General features: G+C 45.7%; 7 protein-coding genes across 12 annotated transcripts; 4 read left to right on the top strand and 3 right to left on the bottom strand.

The window, feature by feature from the left end:
- The first annotated feature begins 40 nt into the window (after positions 1–40).
- Positions 41–2,065, top strand: LOC117145848 (pre-mRNA-splicing factor Slu7). Its single transcript, XM_033311664.1, has 4 exons — positions 41–733; positions 796–1,024; positions 1,081–1,264; positions 1,329–2,065. Exons 1-4 carry the CDS (start codon positions 133–135, stop codon positions 2,037–2,039), a joined length of 1,725 nt encoding a protein of 574 aa, XP_033167555.1. The 5' UTR covers positions 41–132; the 3' UTR covers positions 2,040–2,065.
- LOC117145845 (probable cleavage and polyadenylation specificity factor subunit 2) lies at positions 2,058–4,550 on the bottom strand. The gene is made up of 2 exons (XM_033311658.1): positions 4,310–4,550; positions 2,058–4,251 (listed from the first exon to the last, which is right to left on the bottom strand). Exons 1-2 carry the CDS (start codon positions 4,456–4,458, stop codon positions 2,130–2,132), a joined length of 2,271 nt encoding a protein of 756 aa, XP_033167549.1. The 5' UTR covers positions 4,459–4,550; the 3' UTR covers positions 2,058–2,129.
- A 499-nt stretch (positions 4,551–5,049) lies between these two features.
- On the top strand, positions 5,050–6,408 carry LOC117146036 (beta-1,4-N-acetylgalactosaminyltransferase bre-4). The gene has a single exon (XM_033311967.1). It carries the CDS (start codon positions 5,153–5,155, stop codon positions 6,122–6,124), a length of 972 nt encoding a protein of 323 aa, XP_033167858.1. The 5' UTR covers positions 5,050–5,152; the 3' UTR covers positions 6,125–6,408.
- Positions 6,409–6,510: 102 nt separating this feature from the next.
- On the top strand, positions 6,511–8,029 carry LOC117146034 (adipocyte plasma membrane-associated protein). The gene is made up of 4 exons (XM_033311966.1): positions 6,511–6,676; positions 6,736–6,944; positions 7,000–7,288; positions 7,347–8,029. The coding sequence occupies exons 1-4, from the start codon at positions 6,561–6,563 to the stop codon at positions 7,975–7,977; spliced, it is 1,245 nt and encodes a 414-aa protein (XP_033167857.1). The 5' UTR covers positions 6,511–6,560; the 3' UTR covers positions 7,978–8,029.
- A 40-nt stretch (positions 8,030–8,069) lies between these two features.
- Positions 8,070–11,867, bottom strand: LOC117146032 (SCY1-like protein 2). The gene is made up of 6 exons (XM_033311963.1): positions 11,648–11,867; positions 10,981–11,580; positions 9,872–10,747; positions 9,596–9,815; positions 9,360–9,536; positions 8,070–9,291 (listed from the first exon to the last, which is right to left on the bottom strand). The coding sequence occupies exons 1-6, from the start codon at positions 11,772–11,774 to the stop codon at positions 8,784–8,786; spliced, it is 2,508 nt and encodes an 835-aa protein (XP_033167854.1). The 5' UTR covers positions 11,775–11,867; the 3' UTR covers positions 8,070–8,783.
- Positions 11,868–11,923: 56 nt separating this feature from the next.
- Positions 11,924–13,051, top strand: LOC117146037 (eukaryotic translation initiation factor 4E1). 2 transcript variants are annotated; one of them, XM_033311969.1, is made up of 2 exons: positions 11,924–12,007; positions 12,080–13,051. In XM_033311969.1, the coding sequence occupies exons 1-2, from the start codon at positions 11,977–11,979 to the stop codon at positions 12,721–12,723; spliced, it is 675 nt and encodes a 224-aa protein (XP_033167860.1). In that variant the 5' UTR covers positions 11,924–11,976; the 3' UTR covers positions 12,724–13,051. The 2 variants fall into 2 exon arrangements, with proteins under 2 accessions (XP_033167860.1, XP_033167859.1); XM_033311968.1 differs by having other exon boundaries at positions 11,945–12,016.
- Positions 13,052–13,348: 297 nt separating this feature from the next.
- Positions 13,349–18,047, bottom strand: LOC117146038. Of its 5 annotated transcripts, none has more exons than XM_033311973.1 (3): positions 17,878–18,047; positions 13,663–13,980; positions 13,349–13,601 (listed from the first exon to the last, which is right to left on the bottom strand). In XM_033311973.1, the coding sequence occupies exons 1-3, from the start codon at positions 17,920–17,922 to the stop codon at positions 13,440–13,442; spliced, it is 525 nt and encodes a 174-aa protein (XP_033167864.1). In that variant the 5' UTR covers positions 17,923–18,047; the 3' UTR covers positions 13,349–13,439. The 5 variants fall into 5 exon arrangements, with proteins under 5 accessions (XP_033167864.1, XP_033167865.1, XP_033167862.1 ...); XM_033311974.1 differs by lacking the exon at positions 17,878–18,047 and adding an exon at positions 17,748–17,831; XM_033311971.1 differs by lacking the exon at positions 17,878–18,047 and adding an exon at positions 17,060–17,350.
- Positions 18,048–18,095: the final 48 nt, after the last annotated feature.

Here is an 18,095-nt window from a genome sequence, read left to right as displayed (position 1 = left end):
GCCACAGATTGTCCAACACTTTCGCTGTTAAGCCAAGTGCTTCTCCGCTTGCCAACACTCTTCGATAGCCGATACCAGAAAAGAGAAATAAATATTACAACTAATATTATCTAGTAAATAAAATCTGGCAATATGAGCTCGGGGCCCATGCGCACGCCCGTCTCGCAGATCATTCTGAGCAAGCACGACCAGGATGCCGAGGAGGAGCCCAAGAAGAAGTCCCGCGAGGACTGGCGCAAGGCCAAGGAGCTGGAAGAGGCTCGAAAAGCGGGAACAGCTCCAGCCGCCGTCGACGAGGAGGGTCGCGACATTAATCCCCACATTCCGCAGTACATATCTAATGCACCATGGTATTACGGATCGGCGGGGCCCACTCTCAAACATCAACGTCCGCAGCACGAGGACGAGCAAGGACAGCTGGACAAGAGGGCGCCCAAGGGACTTAACACCACACGCATAATTACCAAGTTCCGGAAGGGAGCCTGCGAGAACTGTGGCGCCGTCACACACAAACGCAAGGACTGCCTGGAGCGGCCGCGGAAAGTCCAAGCCAAGTACGCTGAATCCATCGTCGTGCACGACGAGCATTTAGTCAATGAAGCGGCGGTTAACTATGATGAGAAACGAGATCGCTGGAGCAGTTACGATCCGGCCAATCACAGAGAGATCATTGAGGAGTACGAAAAGGTGGAGGAGGCCAAGCGACAACTCAAAGCAGAGAAGCTCAAAAATGGTAGGTAAAAGTGTAACAGAGTGTTTATAGTTAAATCAATATCCCTCTAATGTACCCGTTAGATCCCGATGCTGAAATATCCGATGAGGAGGGCAACGAGGATAAGTATGTGGACGAAGTGGACATGCCCGGCACAAAGGTGGACTCCAAACAGCGAATTACGGTGCGCAACTTGCGTATCCGCGAGGATACGGCGAAGTACCTGAGGAACTTGGATCCCAACTCCGCCTACTACGATCCCAAGACGCGCTCCATGCGTGACAATCCCAACCCTGCTGTCCCCGAAGAGGAGTGAGTAACAAAAAGTTGCACAGATAAAGAAATTTCTTAACCACTCATATTTGCAGAGCTGAGTTTGCTGGCGAGAACTTTGTGCGCTTTTCTGGGGACACTACAGCCCAAGCCACCGCCCAGTTGTTTGCCTGGGAAGCCCACGGCAAGGGGGTTGATGTGCATCTGCTAGCGGAGCCCACTAAGTTGGAGCTGCTGCAGAAGGAGTACGAGCAGAAGAAGGAACAGTTTAAGTCAAGCGTAAGGAATTGGAAATGGAAATTTCTTGGAAAAATTACTACATCCATTTCCATTATTTTTCCAGACCAAAACACACATTGTGGAGAAATATGGGGGCGAAGAGCATCTTCAGGTTCCACCCAAGTCGCTATTGCTGGCGCAGACCGAGGAGTACATCGAGTACTCTCGCAGCGGCAAGGTTATTAAGGGCGTGGAGAAGCCGAAAGCGCGCAGTATCTACGAGGAGGATGTGTATATCAACAACCACACAACAGTTTGGGGCAGTTTCTGGAACGCCGGACGCTGGGGTTACAAGTGCTGCAAGTCCTTCATCAAGAACTCCTACTGCGTGGGCATGCAGGAGCCAGAGGGCTACTCGGAACAGCATCCTACGAGCTCCACTGCAGCAGCTACTACAGAACCCGAAGCTCAAAGCCAATTCAAGGTTCCAGAAGTGCCACCAGAAAGGCCCGCCTCCGAAGTGGACTCAGCATCGAGTTCGGAATCCTCCTTATCCGAAGAGGAGGAGGTAAAACCAGAGAAGAAAAAGTCCAAGAAGAAGTCGAAGAAGCGCGAGAAGAAAAAGAAGGCCAAGGAGCAGCGAAAACAAAAAGCCAAGAACAAGGAGACAAAGGACAAAGAGCAGACAAAGGAAAAAGATATTCCCGAAGAACTGGACGATCGCAAACGAGCCTACAACAGCATGTATGATGTGAAGGCGCCCACAGAGGACGAGATCGAGGAGTGGAAGAAGAAGCGGCCAAGGGCAGAAGATCCCATGCTGCAATTTATGTAGGCAATAAAGTACAACTGATTCTCTTATATAAAAACTTTTTAATCTTAACAAGTAAAGCATTAGGTGCTTAGGCAAACGTCATTTTGAATATTAAACGATCGCATACTGCTCGTACAGCAACTCCCTGATCTTGTAGTACTCCTCGGATAAGCATCCCTCCATGGCCACCTTGCCGGCATCCACTCGCCTCAAGGCCAGAGTTCCGTTGCTGCACCAGAGCACGCCGCCGGAGAACTCCGAGTTGATGTTATTCCGCATGAGAGTCTGCTTGAAATCGGACAGTTTCAGTTCGTTAATGAGCACCGAGTTGTGGATAGGAATCTCATCGTCCGCCAGTGTTTCAAGAGTCAATGTCTTGCCTTCTTGCACGGATGCGTCCTGCTCCACAGTTACGTCCATGGGTGCTTCGATGGCCTTGACGCGCATGCCCAGGCGACCATCCACCCACGCCACCTCCGCGTCCTTTCCCTTTTGGAACTGCAGCTGGGAGACAAGTCCTTCCGTCAGGCGTACCTGGTAGATGTGGATCTCAGTGGTGACATCAATGATTTCGCCCTTCTGCGGCGTAAAAACGCGCGCACCGACATTTTGCTCGCAGTGCCTGGCCACTACTTGTGTGCCTTCGGCAGTGCCGTGTATGACGATGACCCTTCGTGGCCTCAACTGGGAGAGAATCTTTAGCATGGACTCGCCGTCAGAGCGACCTTCGAAATCGATCCTCTGGACTTGGGCATTTACCTCGATTGTTTTGCGTTGGTTTATCAGCTTGGTGGGCTTCTCCAGCAACTGAACATCATTGTCGACGATTGCTCCGTTAGCCTGTTGGTCTGCTCCCATGCCCGGTTCTTCCTTTTTAACATTCTCCTTGTTTTGCTCCTCCATGGGTACAAACTCATAGCCTGTTGCATCCGCAATCCGATAGTCGTCTAGATTGATGATCTCCCCATACTCATCGCACTTCACCTTTTCCTCGTGATAGGGGAACATCACGTGGTGTCGTTTGTTGGACTTGAAAAAACCGGAGTGATGGCGACCCTCTGGTCTGACAACAATATCATGCTTGCCCGTGATGACGCTCATCTCGATGTCGTCCTCGGACTCGGAACTGCTCTCCTCCTCCACATCGGGCTTCACGATAAGGGGATTAAGTTTCTCGCCCTGTGTGCGTAGGTACTCCTCCAGCTCAGCTCCTTCTAAGTCAACTCTTCGCCTGACGTCCAATTCGATTTGCTTGCCCGGTGCGCAGTTCTCCACCAGTTCCATGGCTAAAGTTCCGGGAGACGTACGAGTAGTAAGGATTATGCTATTGTTGGCATTGCTGGCCCATTGCACGAAGAGATCCCTCGTGAATCCGCTCTCCAGATCTGGAGTACTGGCCAGCACCACTTTTGGACCAGCGGGCAATTTATAGACGTCCGCCAGTGAGTGGCACAACTGGATGTGCTTGAACTGGAAAGGATTGTTGCGGGCACCTTCGAAAGCCTTCGTGAGTTTGTCACTCATCCATTCGATCTGCGACTTGGCGAACTCAATCACGTTGTAGCTCACATTGTTAAGAAGGGCCAGCGAGTAGGCCATCAGACCCGATTCCTTGTTCTTCCACAGCTGGTCCAGCATGTGGGCCAACTCCAGGACTCGTCCTGCCGTGTCCACGGCTATCAGGACATTGCCGTTGTTACGCACCGTCTGCAGGATGTTGGTCATGAGCTTTTCATCGCGAGCCCTCCTTCTGGCCTGCTGGTACTGTGCGTTGTATGCGTCGGTAATGAGCAGCGAAGGTCTTTGCAGCCTGTCCAGCTCGCAGCCACTCAAGTGGCGCTCCTTCTTGTGGTTGAAGTCGGTGGCGTACACAATATCCTCCTCGCCCACCTTGACAATTTTCCAGATGGTGCCGCCAATCATGTGTCCAGCGTTCAAAGGCGTAATGGATATTCCATATCCCTTGCCCTTCAGTGAAACCGTTTGGTTGTATTTCAACTGGGTGATCTTTTCGAAAGCCGTGTCCACGTCGTCCAGCGAAAATAGATCGAAGTCGCCCATGTTGAAGTGCGACATGTAAAGGTCATACATGAACATTTGACCCATTTTGAACACGGGAATGGTGGCGTAGATGGGGCAATTGAGCCCCAGCTTGCCCACCAAGTATGGCAGGGCTCCAAGATGATATGCATCCGGATGGGATAGCAGCACGGCGTCCAGGGTGTGCACCTGCCTGGGAATACACAAAATATTTATGTTATTGTTTTCCTGAAATGTATATTCAATGTCACCTCTTCAGTTCCTTGATAAAGTTGGCATCGAACTTTTCGTCCCATCCGCAGTCGAGTAATATCCGCACATCGTCTATCTGTAGGATATAACATGGCGGGGACTCGTCCATCGCTCCAGATATAGTGTGCAGCTTGATAATGGAGGTCATTTTTGCCAATTAAACCGCCGGTGCATTTGTTAATGAAATTGTAAAAGGAAATCCAGACTTCCTCGCCGGGTCAGGGATGGAAAACTGTCACGGCGTTGCCAGAGTGCTGTTGCTTTGTTTTTACAGTGAGTACTTTTTAAGCAATCAGTACACCCCTATAAAGAACAAAGACTCGGAATTTTAAATGTTATAAATTAAAAACGTTATTTATGTCTCTCATGGTTAAGTACATACATATAAACGGCTACAACCTTCTTTAGTTCAATTACCTTCTCTTTAATGAGTCAACATTTACAACTATGCAGCCTTATCAGAAGAAGAATCTAGCATAAGTAAACACAAATTCTTATCGAATTTTTGTGTAATTTATAAGGGTGTGGTAGAGTCGGTGGTATACCTTTTATAAAAAAATCGTGTGCTATTTTGTATTAAATTCATCCTAAAAATTTATTTCATAAACATTTTCTTTTTAATTAGTAGACATTAGTAGTTCGTAAAAATCATTAATAAAATTAATGAATAATATATGGAAAGATTTAATAAAATTCGAGGTGGTGAAGCTTCACTGTCTGTTGGTTGATGCGTTGCGTCCCTGGTCGTCAGCTGTTATTCGCCAACCGGCCGCGAAGATTGCGTCCGAAATAAGGATGCCGAGTTTCCAAAGATCGTACTAAGTCAACTGTTTCTGCCAACGATGTTCGTGCGGCTCTGGGTCCGCAGCTTCCACATATATGATCTTCTCATCGCCATCGGACTAATCACGCTCATCGTGTACCTGTGTCTGCCCTTCCGGTTCGCATCGCACTACGACTACATCGAGGAATCAAAGATCGAGGGGGCTCTTGTGCCGCAGGTGACCAGGAATGTCTCCCTGCAGGAAGTTTTCGAATGCACCTACTCGGAGATCATTGCCGAAAACCGGTTCGTCTACCACCTGGCCCATTACCATGACGCTGTGCAGCGCGGCGCGGAGATCCGTCCTGGCGGCGAGTTCCGGCCGGAAGGATGTCAGGCTCGCTACAGCACCGCCATCATTGTGCCGTACAGGCAGCGGGAGGAGCAGCTGCACGCCTTTCTTACCTATATGCACAATTACCTGCCGCAGCAGCTGATCCACTATCGGATTTTCCTGGTCGAACAGTTCGATCATAAGCCCTTCAACAGGGCGATGCTCTTCAACATTGGCGCCCAGGTGGCTGCGGAGTATGGATTTCCCTGCCTGATCCTTCACGACGTGGACCTCCTGCCACTGAATTCAGGTCAAATATATGCCTGCTCCGAGCGTCCTCGGCACATGTGCTCTGCCCTAGATCACTGGCGATTCCGACTGCCTTACCGCGGTCTTTTCGGCGGCGTGGTGGCCATCAACACCGCCCAGTACCAGCAGATCAACGGCATGTCCAATCTGTACCACGGCTGGGGCGGAGAGGACGATGACCTCTACGAGCGCCTGCAGGCCCTTAACATCGACATTTGCCGATTCGCGATGGAGTTTAGTGAGTACACCATGCTGAAGCACAAACCGGAGCGGCCGAATGCCAACCGGGTGGCGCTTCTGAGATCGGCGACTCTGCGCCAGCACTCGGATGGACTCAACTCACTGGTGTACACGGAAGTGGAGCGGCGAATGCACAGTCTGTTCACGCACATTCTGGTGGACACCTGAGTGCCAGTATTTGTTATTATATTTAGCTTGTAGGCCAATCGTTTTCGTAGTCGGTATCTCGAAGTGTTTTACACAGGCTGCACTTCGCTTCGCAACCGATTAGTTGCCGCCTTATACAATGCGTTCCGAATCGATCGTGATATCTCACTCACTAGGCTAAGAAGCTGGACGGGAATGGAGGAGTCAAAGCTGTAATTGAAGTACAATGCAGAAGCCTCAGTTTAAGCGGATATCGCCATGTTAAGCACGCTCTGCCTCTGCCAATAAAAATGTATTGAACGTAATCTAATGTTTTGTGGATTAACTTTGAAAGCTCCAATCAGCAGGGTACAAATGTATAGAGTTGCCTTGAATTTTTGTATCGACACATTCGAAATCGAACCAATCTTTATGACATTACCTTGACAATAGAACTTTGTTACCGCAGTCAGAAACAATGGGTTTTCTTGGTGCATTACTTAAATCCAGCCTGTTTTTGGTCTCATTCCTGGGGGCCCTGTTCCTGCTACCGGGTTTACCTCCCACCACCACTTTCCCCTTCAAAGAGTATTTGTAAGTTGGTTTTCTTGAGGTGGTATCAATCCATTTGATCTATGTACGGCATTTCCCAGTATAAAGCCAGCTAGAGATCTGAATGGAACTCTCGAGCTGAACAATCACTTAAATGGCGCCCGCCAGTTGTGGAAAGATAAAATATTTGGACCCGAATGCCTCATAGTCCACGAGGACAAGATTTACACAGGAATTCACAGCGGCGAGGTTATTCGACTAAACAATGAGGAGTCGGTTCAACCTATCACCAAGATAGGTCAACATTGTGGTAAAAAAGGAGAAGGGGCCACTTGTATCCATAATGCGCTTAATATTCACCGTAGATTATATATTTGACGATGAGTTGTGCGGCTATCCAGTGGGTTTAGCCCTGGACACCCAGGGAAACAATCTTATTGTATCCGATGCATACTACGGCATATGGCAAGTCGACTTGAAAACGAAGAAGAAAACTGTGGTGGTGCCGGCGGAGCAGATCCTCCCTGGCAAGGGTGCAAACCGTCGGGCTAAGCTGTTCAATTCGCTGGCAGTTAGCCGCCAGGGTGACATATTCTGGACGGATTCCTTTTCAGACGACTTTGTCTTGGCTGCGTTCGCCAACCCGTCGGGTCGGTGAGTTCGAACTAAGGAGAGATCTACCAGAGAGATAAGATTTATTGGCTTTCCTCAGACTTTTCAGGTACGATCGTGTAAAGAAGACAAACGAGGTACTGCTCGATGAGTTGTCCTTTGCCAACGGCTTGGCCTTAAGTCCCAGTGAGGATTTCATTGTCCTTGCCGAAACAACGGCCATGCGGCTAAGAAAATACTATCTCAAAGGATCTCGAGCCGGTGAAAGCGAAGTGTTTGTGGAAGGTTTGCCCGGCTGGCCGGATAACCTCACTGCTGATGAAGAGGGAATCTGGGTGCCCCTGTCCGTGGCTTCAGATAGTGAGAATCCCAATTTGTTCGCCGTGTTGGCGCCCTATCCGAGGCTTAGATCTTTCCTGGCCCGTTTGGTGGCTCTAATGCGACTTCCCCTTCGAGTTCTGAACCATATATATCCAAATGACATAGCGGCTCGTCTTTTTCACTCCTTTAACGATTTGGTCATCAGGAACGCTCCCAAGCGTAGCACTGTGGTGCGTGTGGATTGGAATGGAAACATTGTGAGATCCCTGCATGGGTTTGACAGATCAGCTTCGGGCATATCCCACGTGCTGGAAGTTAAGGGTCACTTATATTTGGGATCTCCTGTCAATCACTATGTTGCCAAAGTCAAATTGCCCGATGAGGGATTGAAGTCTGTAAAAGGAAATTAAAGAGATTAGTTAAGTCATTACGATGGATTCAATGCGACATTTACCATTACAATTGTTTATTGTTCTTATTTAGATGCGACTTAATTTTAAGAACCTATCAAGCTTTTGTTTTTAATTAGTTTATTGCACCATGAAACTATCAAATCACATTAACATTTTGTATTTTATTAATAAAATTAAAACTCAAGGAACAAACCTTTATGTTGAATTAACAAGAAATACATGACATTAAATAAAAGATAAATAAAACTATATATGTCTGTACAATTTCGTCTCTTAGTAATTCGATTTGCGTAGAATTACAATAAGAGCTCATGTGTGGAAGTAAATTAAATATGCTTCGTAAAAAATACGTCAGGAGCAATTGCACAGAACATAGTTAGTTGGCTATTTTGTCTAGCTATTACTATTATATTTAACTACATGCGGTCGTTTCGTTTCACATTTGATATCGATTGCGGAATGTGGCAACGAGCAAGGGCTCAAAAGTCTTGCGTTTAAGTCTACATAATATAATTTAAAACATTACTAACAAACACGCACACAAAAATACTGACACACTCACACACTTGCACAGATTAGATTTTATGTATAAATATATACGTCAGCGTCCAATGTATCAACACAAATTCTAATCGAAAAAGGAAATCGAATGATATTTCCCAGCAAAAATGCTAATACCAAAGATTATTCACGCTTAGAATTTTGTGTCACATAAATCGACGCCGACAGTTAAATATAGTTGCCTTGTATATCGGATGTATGGAATATGGATATCTATCAATTGTTATTAACTACGGCTGTCTCTAGTTCAAAAAGTTAAGTATGTCTTGCTGGGAAAGTGCGTTGAGGTTCTGGTTATCGGTTGGCAGCAGCGGCTGTGTCTGCGGCTGGAGCGTGGGTGCCTGACTGGGTTTACCCAGCAGTTGCTGCTGCTGATGCTGCTGGATGCTGTTCAGACTGTAGCCAGTAGGATAAATGTAGTTAACCGTAGGCTGCTGCACCGTATACATGTTGGCACCGTTTGTGTTGTTGGCTTTGGGGGCGCCAACAGAGGGTCTGCCACCAGCGAAGGGATCCAGGTCGTCCAGCGAAAAGGAATTGTTGTTGCTGGCTTGAGGAGAGGCCAACTGATGGTTCATCACAAGGGGATTCGCACTGTGCCAACCATTGTTTGACGGCATTTGTGTAGTTGCAGGTGGCGGAGCAGCTGCCACTGTAGTTGTACCCAGACCAGTGAGGTTGCTTTGCATCATCGAGGAGAGGATGTCGGGCCTGGCTGCTGGCGGAGCAGATATGGTATTGTGCGATATTCTGAAATTACAGACGTTTTTCTTGAGTTTTTGGAGCATTTCTTTGTCTCCATCTTGAGTGAATCCTACTTGAGTTGCTCCCTAGGCTTAGCCGGTGCTATTGCAGCGCCGATAGCTGCTTTCGGCTGTCCAACAGTGAACCCGGAGAACATGTCATCGTTGATCTTGTTACCATTGATGGACCCGTTGGGGGAGAGAGTAGAGTTCTCCAGCTCGTTGGCCAATATTTCGGAAGCGTCTTTGGGTCTGTGTAAAGTGATAATTAAAATAAAATGCACCTGCTGCACACCGAAATTCGCACTTACTTATTGTCTCTCTGTATGGTGGACAGCTGCTGCAGCTTTTCCCGCTGCTCCTGTTCCACCCGCCCCATCATCTCCTTGATGAGGCCTATAATCGTGTTGAATTGAGCAATGGTAAGGCCGTTCTCCACACTTAATGGTACCAGATAAGGGATGCATTTGTGTGCCATCACGTCCTTTGTTATGCCCAGTTTGGTGTTAGTCATTGCGATTTTATAAATGCCTAAAATACAGGAGTACAGTTATAAAGCGATAATTGGTGTTAATTTCAAAGCTTACCAATAATTCCCATAATGATAGCAGGTTCGCGGCTTTGGATCTGCTGCAAGAATGGCAGAATCTCGTCTAGCACAAGCCACTTGTCCAAGTTTTCCAACAACTTGCCGATGGAGATCAGACAGTTAACCTTTACCGACACATTGCTGCTCTGCAGACACAGTTTCTTGATTCGTGGCAGCACGGAGTTCTTCATTGCGTTGTAGTCGATCAGAGTTGAAAATGTTGGAAGCACAGCTAGGCAGAGGTCCTGGATCTGGGGCATGTCGCATTCCAGAGAGCGATAAAGCAGCGGCAGAACACTCTGCTTCACCTCTTCCGCTGGCGTTAGCTTGAGCAATAGATCCATTTTCTGCATAAAGATCAGCAGAATCTGGATGGGGTCTGTAAGCTTAAAGATCGGCTTCAAGTGCGGAAGGATGTGGTCGCAGTACTCTCGTTGGCTGCTCATCTCCGCAATAAGCAGAACGTTGGGCAGCACAAACGGTATCATTGGCGAGTTGACGAACTCTTTGACGAGATAGGGAAGAATCGAATGCAAATTGACCCGGTGCGGTAGCGTCGGAATGATCTGCGGCAGACCCTTATAAAACTTTGACTTCTGCAGGTTGTCCCACTGGTATAGCGAGTCCAAATAGCTAAGTGTCTTAACCCCGACATCTTGAAAGTAAGCGATCTGCTTAAGCTCATGCAGCTTCGGTCGCAGGTTGGCACTGGGATGCAGCAGAGCTTTAAGGCTTTCAGTCAGCTCGCTGGGCACTGCGTTCATGGGTGGGTACTTTCGCTGGTTCAGATCATTTGCGTAGCGCCGAAAGCTGCTGTAATCACTGCCAAACATCTTAAGGGGCTTGCCGGCATAAATGGTGAAAATTAGTACGCCTGCAGCAAAGGAAGACTCAATTAATACGATTCTATATCTGGTTGCTTAAAATGAAAGATATCTTGTATGAAAACGCTTAGTAGCTATTTATAAAATATCTTATCTGTTGACTTATTTCAATAATCGCAGAAAAATTTACTTTTATGCGTAAATTATCAACAAGATCAAAGATTTGGCTGGTTATGACTCCTGCGAAATTTCATTCATTCCTATCATATAACTAGGTACCTACCCAATGAGAACAGATCACTGTCTGGTGTGTTGACACTGTTCAGGGCCAGCTCCGGTGCTGTGTACTCCAAGCTGGGCTGTGCCAGGACGTGCAGGGATGTGGTGTACTCCCGAAAGGGCCAGTGTGGTGTGCCATCGGTGGCCGGCTGGTTGGCAATGCAGAAATCGAATCCGAACAGCTTCCAGCTGCGGTTCTTGTTGATCACGATTGTCTCGGCGCTAATGTTGCGGTGCACAATCTTGGCGTCTTGGTGAAGGAACTGCAGGCCATCGAAGAGCTGCAGCAGACCGTGTCGAATCTCTACATCATAGAGCTTCTTTTCGGAGCGCACGTTGTCGCCAACCACGTTGGCTAGGGAGGCAAAAACCGGCTCCGTGGCGAAGGCAAGCGAGTCCCGACTCTCCTCCAGCGGATGCTGTACGGTTAGCACGTGAGGATGTCGAATCTTGGTTAGCTGTTGAACGCCGCGCCGCAGTGTTTCCAGCATGGTCTCCCTGTCATCCTTCGACCAGCGCTCCAACGACTTTTTCTCGAACACGAAGACGGACACTTCCTGTTTGGTGCTCTTCTTGTGGCCATTGTACACCTTCCACATCAGACCTGGCAGCGGGATTACTCGGTATCAGCAAGCCACAATATGTTCAACTCGTAATGCAGGTAAACTCACCCACTCCGGCGGTGCACACCTGTTCCAGCACCTCGTACTCCCGCGTCACATTGTTCCCGGGCAGAACGCCGGACAGTGTGGACACCGTCTGCACGGCGGATGAGTAGAACTTGTTTATCATGTCCATCCTGGCGCGAATTTGCAGTAACTGCGGCCTACAAGCTAGTGCAAAATTCCTTTTTGTTTAACAATCAATACTAGCGCTGGCCCAACCACTCACGATAGCATCACGCGATATATCGATAGGTTTTGATTGCCTGTCAAATGTATTTTACATTTAAATGCAGCCAATAGCTTGTGCTTTGCTTCATCAATAATGAAATGATCAAATGCTTGCTCTAAGCTTGGCCACACTCGCGGGTAAATTTTGTAATAATTCAAAAGAAAATTCTACGAAATCTGCTCAGTATATTAATCTCTGCATTTTAAAAGGGAGCTTCAGGATCAAACTCAAAGCACAGAGTGTCTGCGAAATGGAAAACTCAAGGCAAAGCAAAGAATCGTCGGAATTAAAAAGGGGGACTTCTCTGGATGATTACAAACTTGCATCGTTAGGTGCCACAAACAAGCACCAGCTGCAGAACACATGGACCTTGTGGGGCGTAAACTACGATCCCGAAATACCGTGGGAGGACATGCTGAAGGAGATTGACAGCTTCGATACCGTCGAAGACTTCTGGAACCTGTATTTCAGCATCGATACGCCATCCAAGCTCAACCGCGGCTGTGATTACATGCTCTTCAAGAAGGGCATTCGCCCCATGTGGGAGGATCCGCCGAACAAGGGCGGAGGTCGTTGGACAAACAGTGTGGATAAAAGGTTCTCAGCCGAACTGGACAAAATTTGGCTGGACGTGCTTCTTTGCCTTATTGGCGAGGCCTGCGATCACTGCGATCAGATCTGTGGGGCTTTGGTCAGGATTCGCAAAAATATCAACAAAATCTCCGTATGGACAAAGGCAGACGCTGGCGATGAGGCCATCCGGGAGATTGGTCACAAGCTGAGCTGTGAGGTCCTGAACCTCAAAGGGAAAAAAAATTGGATATTCTTTCCGCATGAGTCCCAAGAAAGTTGAATTTATGTTGCATGCTAAACCTTGAGGTATTAGCATCCCAGTAACTTTAAACTATATGATAAATTAGATATTTAAGTACTTCATTATTTTGAATTACAAAATATTACACAAATATTACAGATGTCTGAATATGTAAAACTTTAAGGTCACAACGATCCACTCTGTGCAAATGTAATATTTCACTATTATATTACAATACAATATTATAATATTACAATATTATATTATACTAAGTATAAACAAAACAAGTACACTGAATTTAATGTAACGAACAGTGCTAAAAGCCCAAATAGACGAATAAACTAGTTAGTTTATTAGTTTAGCAATAGTTATTGCACATCCCTCAACGTTTTTAAAAACTTATTAAATGGGCCGGTTTTCTGGATGCCACTGGACAAGGCTGTTTTTGTGCTTTGCAATACGGAATGTGAATTTAAAATGGGCTTAATTGGTAATTATTTTTGTATTGTTTGTTTTAAATTACGATTACGATATTGCGCTGGCTGCTGGAAGTGCTCTTGGTGGTCTCAGGAAAAAAGACTTAATAGTCACATTTGTATTCCACAGATCACGGATAGAAACAATTTCTCGTTCAAATGGCAAAGATATACGGCCAAATGCCATATAAACTTCATGGGCTTAAACAATATAGACTTATATTGTTTATTTATTTATTACAGTTCAGTTTGGACTTTTTGGTCTGCACTATTGGATCGTTAACTATCTTTCAGGTCCTCCACAAAGGTGAAGTACACATTTGTGGCAGCCTGCGGTTTCTTGTTGAACACCCAGTCAATCATCAGCAGATATTCCCCCGTGGGAATGGGCGTGGGCAGCTTCTCGGACCTGAGATAGAAGTTCTTGACTTGCTGCAGACCCTAGTTAATGTTACATATATGAATATATGACATATCACTGGCTTTTGTCCATCAGACTTACCACATAGGGACAGGTGTGATTGATCGTCGAGTACTCCTTGAAGAGTTCCCAAACGATCCGAATCAGGGCATTATTTCTCCGCCTTATAAACTGACAGCCGTCGAAACTGAGGCTATAGAGCCAAGGCTTATAGCCATTGGCCCTCTTCAGCAATCTGGCCTTGACTATGACATCGTGAACCGGATGCAGCAAATTGGCATCGACATTGAGGCAAACCTTATTCCTGCTAACAGCTCGCAGGCGACACAGGCCGAATTCCACCCAGGATTTGTTATAGGACTCACATACTGCATTGGTCATTTTGAAAATGACAGCATCCTGAAAAGTAGAACACTTGATTAGACTTCTCGTGCAAATAAACGACATTTACACATTGATAAGGCGGCTGAAGTGAGTGAGATAGCATCCAAATAACCAGCACTCTTTTCATGACTACTTGGCTGCTTAGGAAGAAGTGGTACGAATTCGATGATATTATATCATTTGTAGCTCTGCCAACAAATTAGTTACTCGTGTCCGTGCAGATAATTATAACATAGTTATTCCGACGTCTATAGATTAGCGGGTAATCAATCAATTGTTATAGCCTTTTGCCATTTTTGCTCGCCCTATGAAATTTATAAACATTTCTGGGTTCACTGCGCGGTGAATTTGTTGTTTTAAACGATATATTGTAAAACATGTCTGATACCCTGTAAGACCGACCTTTTTGGTCGGTATCTTCGTATTTAATAGGCTTTTTAATTTGGTTACAGTAAGTTAGCTTGGCTCTAACTGTTGGCCATTGGAAGCCTCCTCGTCTAATTGCACTATGACATTGACATTCAAAAATCGATTCCTCACTTGCCACTTAAGATATATGGACATATAGCTCCCTGGCTAATTGCACGCGTGTTTTTCCCACCTTATTTATTTATTAATTGATGAAAGTCAACATTATTAGATTCGGTAAACAAACAATTGCCTGGCACCCAGCTTTGGAGTCAAAGTCGGAAGTCAAGTGCACGCCAAGCTTCGAAAAATTCGAATATAGAGGGATGTCTATTATTCGCGTAACATTTTCACTGCTTTTCAGAAATAATGGGTATATACCCTATAAGTGTTAAATATTTTATTGTTGTGAAATGGAATAAACATGAAAGGCTCTGAATTTATAATTAGATGTGAAGAATACATTATTATTTAATTAAAATGCGAAGCACATAGACTTATATTTTAAAGTTAATCGCTGTCGGCTATGCAAACGAATTGACGTCAGTTAGTCACTGATTTCCATTTCAATTAAACTTAAAGTAAAGCGACAAGGAGCGCACTGTATCTAATTTCCATTCGAAACTATGCCATTTTCGACGAAATAAACGACTGACCACCACCGGGTATCTGGTAGTCGGAAAACTCGTCCATTGTTTACAACTCGTACCTGTTTTCATTAATGGCCTGACTCGTAGCGCAGTCAACACCTGTCAACGGCCCAAAAGCCATGTCCGTGTCGACGTCAGCCACTTGGCCGCTGCCCCTCCGTATCCGCCAGATCCCCCGTATCCAACATATGCCCCATCTCCTCCATCTCCGGTTTCCCCTGTCCGAGCCACTTGAGATGCATTTGCCTATCCCCGAGTGGAATTAATAGATTTTCATAGTTTTTGCACTCTGGCGTGGCACACGAAACGCAATCAATAAGGCACTAGAATGCATTTCGCTGAATCGCTTTGGTGACTGCGTCTTTATGCCGCCCCCATCCCCATCCACCATCCAACCAAGCGGCGATCCCCTGCTCGCCCCCAATAAAATCGCCCGGAATGAAGATGTTGCTCCATGCAATTCGGCGGGTTGTTGTTTGCACGATTTGTTGCCGTGGCCGAGCGTCTTTGAACCCGCTCTGAATTTCAATGGCTTCCGTTCAGCCATGTCCATGTGTGTCTTCCAGCCAATGTGTTGGTAATTCTGCATTCTACCGTGACTGATACTTTTATACCCTCGATGGGGCATTTTATTTTTGCATTGAATGGGCGAAGTCGCACATTGCCACAAACCATTACCATATTCACTCCGGGAATTCCCTCGAGTTTTCCCAGAAGTGTTCCAAAATTAGATTGCTCACCACTAAATCCAGACATTTGTTTGACTTTGCAATTAGAGAGCAGGCGACTTATTCCAAGATCTTCATATACTGGTAGGAGTCTTATGCTATATATCATTCCTTGGCTTCTTCAAGTTGTGAAGGGTATTGGAAGCATAGGCTTCTTTGTGTTTTGAGAACATATTGGAGGCGTACGCTGCACTGCGTCTGGCCATAAAATAAATCAAGCAGTCCGACACCGGAGTCAATAGTAAATCACGGCTGAAACGGCAAATTACCAGACACTACTGGCCATCATCTCGTCATCGAGACTCCTCCACGAATAATTATGCCGTGACGCGACGAATTTTCCACACACTCCGTATCCGATTTAGCCCTGGCAATTACCTTTTTGGATTTGCAGCTCCTGGACTTTGAGTTTGATTTGTTTTGGCCGCTGTTTTTTTTTTTTTTCTGTTTGTCTTTGCCCGGCGCTATTTGCTAGTCGATTTGCCAGAATATCGGAGTGGTAAAAAACCCGAATGACTTGGCAATTTGCCTTCGCTATTATCGCGATGACGAAGCTGGCCAGTTTTGGGGGTGCAACCGTTTAGATGGATCCACGATTTCGGTCCGGATTCTTGTCGCTCAAGAGCGCCAAGGTCAGCTTTCGCTTTTTTAGTGCTCCATTTTATGGGGTTCTTAAAATCCGGTTGCGTTTATTGCAATTCGCTTTTCGGCTCGAATGTTTGGTTAGGCCACATGATTTTGGCCATACGATTGCGTCTGGCAATGCAAGCTATTTGACGCTCCATAAACTGTCTGTGTTGAGCATAAAAAGAAACACAATAGAACTGAATAGTTTATAAAAACAATAATCGTAGAATGATCAGCTCAAGAAGTATTTTAATTTGGCTCGAACGTATTTCAATGACCTTGAAAATAAACAGGTAGATAGTTGAATCTTTAAGAACTGATTATGCCAGAGAACAATTATGAGAGAGAACTTTTTAAGCTAATTACTAAGACCAGGTGCGAAAATCGGCGAGAAATTCGATTTTCAAGGTATTTACTCAAAAAGCTAACACTCAGTTGTCTGGGTAAATGTTGCCCTATTTGCTCATTGCAAACTATCCGCCTACAAATCGTAACTTTTTATATAATGGAGCCCCGAAATCTGCACAAGTAAATAGGCATTTCAAAGCAATTACACAGCATAAATAAAGGCATCAAACGATCTGCAGGCCATTGTAGCTCGAAAGTGAAGTAATTATACATCAAAAGCGAATCATGTCATTGTCAAGTGTTTGAACAGAGCTGAACAAGATCGGATCATACCTGAAAAGTGTGCACTTGAGTGGCTTTTGATGGGGGCACCATTAATATGCAGTGTCTGGATCGCGAATTTAGCTTGATTATTATTTTAATTTCGTTATTTCGCATTTGTCATTAATGGGCCTTTTGTTTCGTTTTCGTACAGCGCTTGTGCGAGAGATATTCGAGTTTATAGACTCTTTGAGCTCGGCTCTGGTGTGAGAAGATACTGCGTCGAGATACAGATACAGATGGGATCGGCGACAAAACATGCTGGGAACTACGTGATTGATGGCGGCACTGCGATTACCAGCCAAACAGCTGAACAGTACTCAACTCGACTTAGAATACGCGGCCCAGGCGAATATATTATAAATGCTGCGATATATGCGAAATCAGTGAAATCTTGTCGCGTCTAAAAAGGAAAATCACACAGCAAATGCAAAATTTATGAGCGAACTACGTCCAACGACGTCTCCGGGCGAACGGAGCAGGAATACCAATTGGGCTGGGATTTCGATTGGGATTGGGATTCGTGTAGGGATGGAGCGGATGTGCACTGCACTCGAGGATGAGTCAGCCGAGCCGGAGGTCCGTGTGGGTTCAGCCCTGTCAGACAGATCAAACTATAAAGACGGGGTCCAGGTTCGCCGAATGTCTCTAATTAGCCAGCAAGGTTTCAGAGATCTCAGCTAGTAATCACTTTATTTACCAGCCACCACTTGGGGTCAGCAAGATAATCATAAGCTATCATCACTTAATTAACAAAGGAATTTTTTATTAAACCTTTCGAAACACGAGGAGCGACTCTAAAAACTTTTATGATAGATACAAGAACTTACCATACGCATAATGCAAAGTAATCCGAAACATTTTCGATGAATCATTTAGCATTTCTTAACACTCATAATGATAGTCCGAAAATTCAATCGATATCTAATATGCACACGCTGCGTATGAGTAATATTTACATTCATCTCGAAATCTTTGCTAATATTTTGAGCATTCGTCATCTGATTACTACTAGTATACATTGGGTATGGGAATACTCAATTTTGAA

Source organism: Drosophila mauritiana, chromosome 3R (assembly GCF_004382145.1).
Source record: "Drosophila mauritiana strain mau12 chromosome 3R, ASM438214v1, whole genome shotgun sequence".
NCBI classification, from domain to species: domain Eukaryota; kingdom Metazoa; phylum Arthropoda; class Insecta; order Diptera; family Drosophilidae; genus Drosophila; species Drosophila mauritiana.
Note: the sequence above shows the minus strand (reverse complement) of the source record. Positions and strands in the feature narration are given on the sequence as shown.

Bases quoted from the DNA above. Each gene is read 5' to 3' on its own strand.
- LOC117145848 (XM_033311664.1), top strand. From the start codon at position 133: ATGAGCTCGGGGCCCATGCGCACGCCCGTCTCGCAGATCATTCTGAGC. The intron at 734-795 runs GTAGGTAAAAGT...TGTACCCGTTAG, and splicing joins AGCAGAGAAGCTCAAAAATG to ATCCCGATGCTGAAATATCC. The intron at 1,265-1,328 runs GTAAGGAATTGG...TTATTTTTCCAG, and splicing joins AGGAACAGTTTAAGTCAAGC to ACCAAAACACACATTGTGGA.
- LOC117145845 (XM_033311658.1), bottom strand. From the start codon at position 4,458: ATGACCTCCATTATCAAGCTGCACACTATATCTGGAGCGATGGACGAG. The intron at 4,252-4,309 runs GTGACATTGAAT...GTGTATTCCCAG, and splicing joins TTTATCAAGGAACTGAAGAG to GCAGGTGCACACCCTGGACG.
- LOC117146036 (XM_033311967.1), top strand. From the start codon at position 5,153: ATGTTCGTGCGGCTCTGGGTCCGCAGCTTCCACATATATGATCTTCTC.
- LOC117146034 (XM_033311966.1), top strand. From the start codon at position 6,561: ATGGGTTTTCTTGGTGCATTACTTAAATCCAGCCTGTTTTTGGTCTCA. The intron at 6,677-6,735 runs GTAAGTTGGTTT...GGCATTTCCCAG, and splicing joins TTCCCCTTCAAAGAGTATTT to TATAAAGCCAGCTAGAGATC. The intron at 6,945-6,999 runs GTAAAAAAGGAG...TATTCACCGTAG, and splicing joins CAAGATAGGTCAACATTGTG to ATTATATATTTGACGATGAG.
- LOC117146032 (XM_033311963.1), bottom strand. From the start codon at position 11,774: ATGGACATGATAAACAAGTTCTACTCATCCGCCGTGCAGACGGTGTCC. The intron at 11,581-11,647 runs GTGAGTTTACCT...TCCCGCTGCCAG, and splicing joins GGTGTGCACCGCCGGAGTGG to GTCTGATGTGGAAGGTGTAC. The intron at 9,537-9,595 runs GTAAGTGCGAAT...CACTTTACACAG, and splicing joins ACCATACAGAGAGACAATAA to ACCCAAAGACGCTTCCGAAA.
- LOC117146037 (XM_033311968.1), top strand. From the start codon at position 11,977: ATGCTTGCTCTAAGCTTGGCCACACTCGCGGGTAAATTTT. The intron at 12,017-12,079 runs GTAATAATTCAA...GCATTTTAAAAG, and splicing joins CACACTCGCGGGTAAATTTT to GGAGCTTCAGGATCAAACTC.
- LOC117146038 (XM_033311971.1), bottom strand. From the start codon at position 17,164: ATGCGAAATAACGAAATTAAAATAATAATCAAGCTAAATTCGCGATCC. The intron at 13,981-17,059 runs GTATGATCCGAT...TCTACTTTTCAG, and splicing joins CTCAAGTGCACACTTTTCAG to GATGCTGTCATTTTCAAAAT. The intron at 13,602-13,662 runs GTAAGTCTGATG...AACATTAACTAG, and splicing joins ATCACACCTGTCCCTATGTG to GGTCTGCAGCAAGTCAAGAA.